This window comes from Myotis brandtii, unplaced genomic scaffold (genome assembly GCF_000412655.1).
Source record: "Myotis brandtii unplaced genomic scaffold, ASM41265v1 scaffold521, whole genome shotgun sequence".
Classification (NCBI taxonomy): domain Eukaryota; kingdom Metazoa; phylum Chordata; class Mammalia; order Chiroptera; family Vespertilionidae; genus Myotis; species Myotis brandtii.
The window spans coordinates 69589-80662 of NW_005369870.1; the positions used below are offsets into that span (position 1 = coordinate 69589).

At 37.7% G+C, this 11074-nt stretch overlaps 1 protein-coding gene across 4 annotated transcripts; it reads right to left on the bottom strand.

Annotated features, from left to right (window-relative positions):
• Nucleotides 1-58: 58 nt before the first annotated feature.
• On the bottom strand, nucleotides 59-9971 carry DUT (deoxyuridine triphosphatase). 4 transcript variants are annotated; one of them, XM_014548804.1, is made up of 7 exons: nucleotides 9582-9942; nucleotides 8918-9009; nucleotides 8350-8409; nucleotides 6925-6969; nucleotides 1159-1233; nucleotides 927-997; nucleotides 61-528 (listed from the first exon to the last, which is right to left on the bottom strand). In XM_014548804.1, the coding sequence occupies exons 1-7, from the start codon at nucleotides 9653-9655 to the stop codon at nucleotides 472-474; spliced, it is 474 nt and encodes a 157-aa protein (XP_014404290.1). In that variant the 5' UTR covers nucleotides 9656-9942; the 3' UTR covers nucleotides 61-471. The 4 variants fall into 4 exon arrangements, with proteins under 4 accessions (XP_014404292.1, XP_014404290.1, XP_014404291.1 ...); XM_014548805.1 differs by having other exon boundaries at nucleotides 9587-9935; XM_014548806.1 differs by lacking the exon at nucleotides 927-997 and having other exon boundaries at nucleotides 59-528; nucleotides 9582-9971.
• Nucleotides 9972-11074: the final 1103 nt, after the last annotated feature.

Below are 11074 nucleotides of genomic sequence, written 5' to 3' on the forward strand. Positions count from 1 at the left end.
CTCTCTCTCTCTACACACACACACACACACACACACACAGTTTTTATACCAATAAAGAGAACAAGGAATAACTTTTTTTATATATCATCTTTTAGTTCAGTTTACATAATAATTTGTATCTGTGAAAGAATTCAAATTTAAAAGGCTTTGTTTATGATCTATAAAACAAACCAAAGAATAAGTTGTTGAATGAGTGGCATTTAGTGAGTTAAATAATACAGTTCTGGGGATCTATAACTGATGTACGTTTGATTGAAAAAAACAAAAAAACAAACAATTAGGTTACCATGAATATTTATACAACAAATGTAGAAAAACACAAAAAAGTTCAATGTGATCCCAACAGAGTACCTTTTTCCTTGATCATAAGAGAACCAAATATTGTTAGAATCTAAAGCTGTTAAGTTTACAGAAGTGCAAAACACCAAACAAAAACTCTTTGTTTCTCATTTTCTATTCTTGGCATAAATTTTAATTTTTTCCAGTAGAACCAAAACCTCCTGAGCCCCTTTCAGTGTCATCCAAAGCCTGAAAAGATAAAAGGTGGTAAGCCATCTGGTTAATTTCAGATCCTCTCAGTTCTCCCCAGCTCCTCATTAATAAGACTTTCATTCCTGCTAATCCATCTTTAAAAAAGATTACAGAAAACAAAACTAAATTTTAGTTCCATAAATTTAAATATTGAATAATTTTCAAAAAAGCTAAGGAAATAGAATTTCACAGTACATTTAAATGATTTATTACCCATTATAATTCTATATGATAGCCATGAAAATCATCAAGAAATTCTACAGCTAAGATTTTAATTTTGCTTAAAAATGGGACTAGTCATATATGCTATTTAGTTACAGATAGCATATTAAATCTCACAATTTTAATTTCCTTCACTGATCATTCATTCCCTACTCAGTTTTTATGATACTTACTTGAACTTCCTCTATTTCTGGATAAAAAATCCTTTCACAAATGAGCTGTGCAATTCGGTCACCCTTTTTTACTTCAAAGAGAAAAAAAAAAACACAAAAGTGTGTTACTGATCTTTTATTAATGCATTCTCTGTACTCTGCCTTATACAACGAGAACTATAGCATGTGCCATTTAGAAGTACATAACTTGGAAGACTCGCTGCATCTATGTGACCATATGTATTTAACATACCTTCAAATTTTTCTTTGCCAAAATTAAACAGTACAACACCAAGATTTCCTCTATAATCTTCATCTATAACACCAGCTGGAGAAAAGAAAAATAATGTTAATTTGTTTTATGCTACCAAAACACTAAGAGTGTGCAATTACCTCAAAAATCACTCTTACGTGGCTCTGAGATTTTTATAGATTTTTTAAAATTAATATTTAGAGAGATAGGGAGAGGGAGATAGAAACATTGATGAGATGGAAATACTGATCAGTTGCTCCTGCACGGCCCCCTGGTGGGGTATTGAGCCTGCAGCCTGGGCTTTTACCCTGACTGCAAATCGAACCAGCGACCTCTCTTGATGCATGGGTCAACGCTTGACCAGCTGGGCCTTACCAGCTGGGCATGGCTCTGCGATTTTTATACAACTGAGTAAGCATCTGGTAACTACGTAAAGCATCAAAACTAAGAAATCTTACTAATATGCAAATAAGAATTTAGAAGGTAGTCCTTATTTTCCAACCGGTTACCCTTATAAATGGTGACAGTTTCCTACTCTAAACTGCGAGCAGGCACTTCGCAACTCAGACAGGTGGTCCTGAATTGCTCTCCAAACTCACTGTCTATCCGCTGCACACCTGCCAAAAAAGACCAGGAGAAAATTATGATTTGGATTTTAAAGGCTTTTCCTGGTGGCAGCTTCCTACTAATCTCCACATTGAAATATGATTGAGTCATAAATAAAAATGTCTGAAAGCCTGAAGATCAGCAGTGGAGTAAGTCAACGCTGACATCGTTAAGCAGCCATCTACCAAATATCAGCACATTTCATTTCTATAATAAAAATGCAGCTGAAACTTTTAATTTAAGCCACCACCTTTTCTTAGAGAGTGATCTCTCAGAAGACATTAACACATTAGCTTAATAATGAGCACACTTTTACTTAGAATCCTGTATAATTAGTACCTGTTTGAGACTATAAACACAAGAGCAAGAGAAATGTAAGCCACAGCCCAGCTTTGGCCCAGAGAAGTACATTTACCAGACTTATTAGCACTTATCTTTGAACCAGGAATTTAAGTGTTTCCATAAATACAAGCACAGATAATATAGGTGGCACCAAGGCCTTTTCATTTCTGTTTTTTTAACATTGAAACTTAATTCACAATTCAACAATTTTTAGTGTATTCAGAGTTGTACAACCATCACCACAATCAATTTCAGAATATTTTCATTAGCCCAAAAGAAACCCCCTATCTACTAGCAGTCACTCTCCAATCTCCCCTCCACTCCTACCAATTTCCTTTATACCTGCTAATTCTTTTCCCTTGGTTTGTAAAATGCTAGATAGAATTCATACAAACCTAATTCAATGCAGGTTCATGTAATGTCTATCTAGTAACACCTACCTTCTAAAAAAAACAAAAAAAACAAAACACAAAGCCAAAACAAAAAAAACACCCTCTTATCAAAGGAAAAAAGGAAATAAAAGTAATCAGGAACTTAGCTCCATGGGTACCAATGCGGTTGGCAGGCTTCATTATTTAAAGGTCAACTGAAAAAAAAAAAAACCTTTTTTTTTTTAGAACAAGGGTAAGCATTTCCTTTCAATTTTCTCATATAGGGGGAAGGGGAGAAAGTAAATTAAAAAAAAAAAAAAAAGTTCCACCATAGGAAAAAAAACAAAACTCAGAAAAAATCAACATTTTAGATTTTTCCAGCGGATCCCAGGAGAAGTTTAAATTAACCCCTGTGCTTTATGAATGAATTACTAGGGATGTGAAATTGAATTTAAGTATTTCTTAAAACAGTCTTCCTTTCTACTTATACAGCAATGACCAATTCAAAGAATACTGAAGCCTGATTTCTTTCCCCATTACCAGCTGACCATTAAATTTGTCCTTAATATTTATTGATACAATTAAGACAAAGATGGGACCAACTCTTTCCTTTAGATCTATGTGCAGAGAATTTTGGCTGCAGGAATAATGTAGATGAGATTTAATGCAGAAAGCCCTCAGCAGGACATGCTATCCATGGCCTGCACAGATGACCACCGAAGGCAATGGAATCCCATACTGCAAGGCTTGGAGTACAGACTAGGACTCATTTATCTAGAATGTGCGAGATAAGACAATGTGGATTGACTTCTGAATTCTTTTGTTCCTATTTTACCAGAACATTTTTACATTACCCAAATAGTACAGATACATATAAAGTAAAAGCTAATAATGTTCCCCTATCCTCCCTCAGGTAGCCAATATTACAGTAATCTATATAATATAAAAGCCTAAGCAACCATTACCACTGGTCTCCACCAGTTACTATGACAACGCACTGACCACCAGGTGGCAGATGCTCAACGCAGGAGCTGCCCCTGGTGGCCACTACCCTCCCACAGCCAACCTCCCACAGTCTCTGCCCCTGGCTGGCCCGCTCTGATAGGCCCTGATTGCTGCCAGGCTGAGGGACACCACCTGTGCACGAATTCGTGCACCAGGCCTCTAGTATATTTTATACATTACTTTCTTTTTTGCCACATAGACATTCTTTGAGACTAATATGCATGTCTTAGTCATTCTTTTTAAATCTAAGATATACAGGACCATTATTGTATGTATTTCTTAAATATTATCACATTCATGTTATTTTCACACTTTGCTATAACACACAGAGCAGCCCTGTACATGTCTTTGTGTATTACTGCTTTTTATCCTCATCAAATAGTTTCCAAAAAGCACTTTTCTGGGTCAAAGGGTGTGTACATTTTAAATTTTAGTGGACAATTTGCAAAAAAAGGTGTAGCACTTCAAACTTCCATCAATGGTATTTAAGAAGGCCCATTTCCAAAGTCTTTGCAATACCAGAGGTAGCAATCTTTTTAATTCCAGCCAAAGTAATGAGAAAGAAATGAAATGGTATTTCATGGCATTACTTTGCATTTCCCTGGTGACTAGGGTGGCTGGACTTTTCCTCCTCCATATGATTGCTGCGTACTTGCATGTTCTCTTCTATATTTTGTTTATATTTCTTTCTAATCTCTTTGGGTATTTAACTCTTTTGCATATGACTTAAGTATTTATTTTTTTAGTCTATGCTATCTCCTAAGATACAAAAACACTCCCTTTGTGTAAAGGCCTTTACTATCTATCTATAAAGTTGTTTTATCAAACTCAAATGGTTGGGTTTTGAATTTTGAATTCTGCAATGCCAGGTGATCCACCAAGATTTTATGCGCAGCACACAGACATGGGAAAACCTTCAACTAACTAAAAGAAATGAAGTTGTTTGGCAGGGAAAGAAAGCTCTCAATTAAATTTACTTTTTAGCATGAATGCCAAAAGTACTAAAAAAACAAAACAAAACAAAAACAGTTCCAAGTTCACTTATCACTCAAAGGCAACTTGACCTTCAAGAAAAACCCACATAGTAAGGGACATAAGTTACACCAGGGATATTTCTCTTCATGAGAAAGCAGCAAGTGTTTTGAAGTTATCATTGGAAAAAATCATGCATTGGAACTGGCAGAGTGATTAACTGACTTCAGGCAATGTTTTACTCTGTCAAGACTTTGGCATGTCGTTTGTTGGAAACCTTTAGTGAAAACTATCCACACCTACCAGATGTGAGTTCTGAACAGAATCCTGCATACTCAACTTTTCCCTTTGACCCTTATTTACAGCCTGGGATTTCTAACAACATCTTTCCTCTGAAATAAAAACGGTGGCCAACTGTGATAGACCTGTGCCTAAGAGACATTTTTAAGATGCTTTGCATCCAAGAACACACCACAATGTGATTTTATAAATACCAAACCAATCACCAGGCAAACTAACTTTCCATTTCCTTTACATGAATTTTTTTCAGAGGGTTTGCTTCAACAGAGCAAAAATTAGTAACAAAGTTTCCACATTAAAAAAAAAAAAGTCTGTGAAGTCCCTAGGGCACAGGAAATAGAACTTCCAGGATTTAATATGAGTCAAATAGTATTAGAGTTACATACATTAGCATTTAATCCTCCAACCCTTCACAGGAGTGCACACTAATTTTCATTGTTGTTTCTCCAAAGCCCATGTGCTTTTCCCAACCCTTTGAAATTTCTTTTTAAATATACACAATATTTTATATCCTTAAATTATAGTCCTAAATTACCATACTTGACCTTGTAACAAGTATTTTTGAAAATCACACATAACTGAGCCCAGGTAATTAATCTTCAATCCCAGGGGGTGGTCCATCCCTGTTTTGTCAAACTCAGCTTCTCTTAAGAACTGCTTTTGGGCTCTTGTCTTGTCCCACAGCACCACCTAGTGACACCATGGGGAGACTAAGGGGCAGGCAGGAGATAGTTCAAGGACAGGTCTCAATCGTGCTTATAACCTATGCAGTGCATGTGACAATGAGCTAACTCAGGACAGACTATGGCTGGTGGTGGATGGGCAGGGGGATCAACAGCATTAAATGGTGGTGGAAAGAACAAGTGGAGTGAAATCATATGGATGGAGATTCCAGGTTTTTAATGTGTCTACTTGGACTCATCTTTGAGCCAGTTTTCTCATCTGTCAAAAGTACCTACAGCATATTAGTGAAGCACTCGCTATTATCAATGGGGATAAGGAAGGGTCAGGACATAACCTTCTCAATGGGGTCTGTCACCAGTAATGAGATTCAAGTAAGGGAGGCATATCAGGAAGGCGAGAATTTCCATTCAGTAAGGTAGTACAAGGATGGCCAGCAGAGGAGACTAAGGTTCCCTCATGAAAGGGGCCTGGTGAGGAAGTTGTTGACTTTGGGAGACACTGAGTAAGGCTTTGTTATAAGGGAATAGGAGCCATGGAAGACCTGCTCAGCAAGAAATTGAAACAGGCCCAGCTGGTGTGACTCAGTGGTTGAGCATCAACCTATGAACCAGAAGGTCGGGGTTTGATTCCCTGCCAGGGCACATGCCTGGGCTGTGGGCTCGATCCCCAGTGTGGGGCATGAAGGAGGCAGCCGATCAATGATTCTCTCTCATCACTGATGTTTCTATCTCTCTCTCTCCCTCTCTGAAATCAATAAAAATATATTATTAAAAAAAAAAGAAATCGAGACAGGAAAGGACAGTGTCTTCTCTCTTGACTTTAGGGAAAGATTCTCCTTTTATCTTTTGACAAACATGGATACCTCTCTTAAGGAGGTAAGAAAAATCTTACTATAATATATACCTGCATTTTCTAGAACCTTTTGCTTAAGTGACATAAAAGCTCTTCCTTCTCTTATAAACCCTATCTGTCAGAGAGTGTCTAGTTAGCCTAGTAGTAAAATAACATACATTTCACATAATGGTCATTTAAAAATTAAACATATTCATAAAATTTCTTCTATAAATGGAGTCATGTTTGGACTAAATGCAGATTAACACTAAACCAAGGCAAAAACCCTATCTGTCAGAGAGTGTCTAGTTAGCCTAGTAGTAAAATAACAAACATTTCACATAATGGTCATTTAAAAATTAAACATATTCAAATAGCATTTATAACTATCATGATTGTCTGTTATTCAGAGACTGAAATTTCCAAAAGGCAAGACACAACAGAAACCATTTCCTTTTCTTGAAATAGCATTTATAACTAACATGATTGTTATTCAGAGACTGAAATTTCTAAAAGGCAAGACACAACAGAAACCATTTCCTTTTCTTGAAATTAAAAATAAGAATAAAATTTGGCATTAATTACTTCCTCTTAATAAGCAAATGCAAAGTAAATACTTAGAAATATTTACAGAATAAGAATGTAAATACAATACCTCCTACATCTATAAAGTGTTTTGCAGCCAAGCCGGAACGTGGAGCTAAAAAAAAAAAAAAAGGAGAAATTGGCTATTTTAAGGGGGAAGGGCAATTACTTGATATAACTGACACAATTTAAGCATGTTATTACTCTTATTTCCTATCACTGATATCTTCATCTTCACTTTACTTACTACTCTGTATTACCAAAGTAGAAAAGAATAGTTTAGAAAAATCTGACAAGGTTTAATTTGAAGCCAACTTAAGCCAGTCCATCCAAGTTCAGTCAGTGGAGGACTAGGGTGGTGTAGCCATGGACTACTAGAATGAACTGAAAGGTGAGCAAGCGGGACAACCATAGACAACTCTGTGAAGCAGGGCCACAATGGGAGGACTGTAGCTGGCAGGGGCACAGAACTGAGGAAAAGGACTTTGTTTTAAAATGAGAGTTCTGAGCATGTTTTAATGTAGACGGGAAGAAGGGGATATGGGAGAGGAAGAGGGAGAGAGGGAGAGGGGGAGAAGAGTCATAAACCTAATCAAAGAGTAGCAGAGCCGAGCATGTTGTAATGTAGACGGGAAGAAGGGGATATGAGAGAGGGAGAGGGAGAGAAGAGTCATAAACCTAATCAAAGAGTAGCAGAGCCCAGTCTAGAACTTGGGGTTCCAACTCATGATACAGATGTCAAAAGACATGTCCGTATGTAACAAGTGAACCAGAGTAAAAGGCTTAATGTCAGTTGAAAAAAAATGCCAAAAACTAAACCTTAGAAACCCAATTTACTATGCTTTTTATTCTTATTATGCCTTTTATTCTTAAAAAGACAATAGAAAAAGCAGGAGTGGGTGGGAAGAGATCAACCAAAGAACTTGTATGCATGTATGCATAACCCATGGACACAGACAATAAGGTGGTAAGTGCCTGGAGTGGGGCATCAGCAGGTCTCATGGCCAACAAGATAATGATACTCACCTATCACCTCCCACCCCAACCCTGGGAGAGGAGGGTGGGTCACAGTTCCACTTGCTCCTTAGGTTTACTTTGAAGATAGGAAGTAATTATGCTCTTGAAAAGAAGTTTTAAACTCTCTCTCCAGGGACAACTGCATCACTCTAGGAAAGTCGAATCTGAGAACTTACACTCCATTTTGTCTCAGCTCCTGCATTGTGAGGTGTTTCCCTAACACACTTCAAGGGGGCAAACCCAAAAGGGAAAAGGCTACGTGCCGGATATACTCTGGGACTAACAGGTTTTAGAAGTTTCACTCTCGTGATATAAAATGCCATGTGCCATTATCCTGAGCAGGCCTCTATTTTCTTAAATAACAAATATTAGCCATTCTCATCACCATCTTCACAAAGAAATCTTGACTTCATATGCAGTCTGGTTTTTGAAGGGCAAGTTGGTGGTAACACTGGAAAAAGTGACAGTTAAAAGTCACCTATATTTTCAGTTTTTCTCACAGCGAGAACCTCTTGAGCCAATGTGAGCCTTCTAAGAGCTAAAGTAAGGAATCGGAAAAATAGCAGAGATAAGAGGCAAAAGCAGATATAAGCATACCTTGTTTATTGTGCTTCGCAGATATTACATTTTTTACAAATTGAAGACCTACCATTAGCAGAGAGATTACAACTTGCTGAAGGCTTAGATGATTAGCATTTTTTAAGCACTAAAATATTTTTAAATTAAGGTATGTACATTTTTAGACAATGCTATTGTATACTTAGTAGACTACAAAAGAGTGTAAACATTAACTTTTATATGAACTAGAAAACCCCCAAAATCACGTGACTTGCTTTATTGCGATATTTGCTTCATTGCAGTGCTTTGAAACGGAACTGGAATATCTCCAAAGTACAATTATGTAAATAAAAGTTTTCAAATGGCTGCATTTGCCATCACAGTTGGCACTTCCTTATTTTAGGCCAAGAAATATCCCTTCCCTCTTTTATAGCCCAGATAAAACTAAGATGAAGGAACGTATCACAAAAACATCTTGAATCACTTACCTACTCTTCCATAGCACCCAGAAGGAAGAGCTATCTGAATGTCGGTTTTCACAAGGGTTTTCTCCATGGGTGGTATTGTGTAATCATAGGCACTGGAAAGATATTGAAAAAACAAAAAACAAAACACTGGCATTTAGATGCAGTGACTTTTTTCTGGTGAAAGAGGTGACAATATATAAATGCATTCTCCCCTGAACAAAATTTGGTTGGGAAACTGAGGTAATGATTTAGCAGGAGGGGACAGAAAAGATGAACTTTTAAAAAGTATGTGCTTCTCTAACGTGGTATGAAAAGAGGAAGATAAAGAGAGAACCAAGGAAGGAGGGTAAATAATAGCTAACATTTATAAAGCCCTTTTATGCCCCAGGCACAGTTCTGTTTTTTATAACTCATGTTAGTCTCACAACAATCCTCTAAGGCAGCGGTTCTCAACCTGTGGGTCACGAACAATGAAAATACATCCTGCATATCAGATATTTACATTACGATTCATAACAGTAGCAAAATTATAGTTATGAAGTAGCAATGAAAATAATGTGATGGTTGGGGGTCACCACAACATGAGGAACTATATTAAAGGGTCGTGGCATTAGGAAGGTTGAGAACCACTGCAAGGGATCATGAAAAACATGCAGAGAAGGAAAGGGGACAATAGGTGGGCCACCTAACTGGGGACAGCTGGGTTGCATCTGTTCTGCTGGTGTTGGTGGATTGGCAAGCACACCCAACTGTGGCCATGACCTTTCACGGGCTGCGGGGAGAGCGGACCACTGTGACCAGCCCTGGAGATGCGCACTGCTGAGGAACTGATGCTCCAAGATCCACCCAGCTAGTGCTGCTGCTGCTGTTTTTACTGTCGCCCCCTCTTTGATAGAAATTTAAAAATAAGCAGAACTGGAAGTCACTTTGAAGACCTTCATTAAGACTGGTAAAGCGGTAGTGTATCTTTCTTCAATGAAATTTGCTCTCTTCAAATAGTTACACACTAATTTATTAGAGATCCATGTCTATTTCAGTATATAAAGATGCTGAAAGTACCTTAAATCCATCTCTTCTTAGATCAGAACAGTGCCCAGACATGGTACAGTCAAACTACGTGTTATACTATTTCTACTTATGAAACTAAGGGGCTGAACTATAGTCCCTTTCAGCTACAACAGTCTATACCTCACTTTTCTTTTTCTTTCTCTTCTCCCTTACTATCATCACAGTTCTTTCTCCTCTTCTCCTGTACTCACTTACTTATGACTTAGACCATAGTTCTCAGGTTAGAATTACCTGGAATGCTTTAAAATACATCCTAAGGCTCAGACCACTCCCTATCTCCAATATCGCTTTTCACTTACCTTAATGGCCCTAAGAAGTGGGCACAGGAGTCCAGTGAAAAAAGGCAATTGATTCAGGGTCAAAAATTCTCCTACATTCAAGCCTTTGGATTAATCAATTCAGCTCCTTACAAACCCCTCACCTGTAAAACGTAACACTCACCTATTCAGACTGTTGTGAGGATTTAAAAAAATATACATTAAAGTTTTTAGTATAGGTAAAAAGTATACAAGTGAAAAGGGGGGAGTATTACTAACATTTCTGCTTTTCCTATTCAAGCCCTTTGTGAAATTTCCAGTCCTTGGGGCAAACTTAAAACACGAACCTACGGAGAAATTTTATTCATGCTTTAAACAAAAGCAGCCTTCATTAATCCTGCCTAGGTACCTTCACAGTAAGCACCTAGGCTCCACCCTGGCTTTTCCTTCTGTTATGCACAGAGCATGTTATGCACAGCGCCATGCTCGGGCCTTGAAGGGCAAGGCGTGCCTTATGCATCTCTACCTTCCACTCGGAGAGGATGCAATCAATGTTGCAAAACAAGGCCGCAGAGAACATTTCATGTTGCAAAATAACGCCTCAGGGCACATTTATGAATATTTGTTTGCTATTCTACACTCTTTGCCCAAATGGCTGTTAAATTCAGGTTAAAGAGGAAAGCTAAAATTTTCCAATATAAAAAAAAAAGGCGGAAACTGTACATATATGCAAAAAACGTCTGTCTCTGTAATCTTTGAAATGGAAGTTTCAAGCCGTGGCAGCAGAAGGTAAGCTAACGTGACAGAAAGCTCTCACGTTCGGGAATTAGCCCCAGCCGGCTTGGCTCAGTGG

Bases quoted from the DNA above. Each gene is read 5' to 3' on its own strand.
- DUT (XM_014548804.1), bottom strand. From the start codon at position 9,655: ATGGCCACAGTTGGGTGTGCTTGCCAATCCACCAACACCAGCAGAACA. The intron at 998-1,158 runs GTATGTTAAATA...TTCTCTTTGAAG, and splicing joins TGGCAAAGAAAAATTTGAAG to TAAAAAAGGGTGACCGAATT. The intron at 529-926 runs GTAAGTATCATA...TTATCTTTTCAG, and splicing joins CAGAAATAGAGGAAGTTCAA to GCTTTGGATGACACTGAAAG.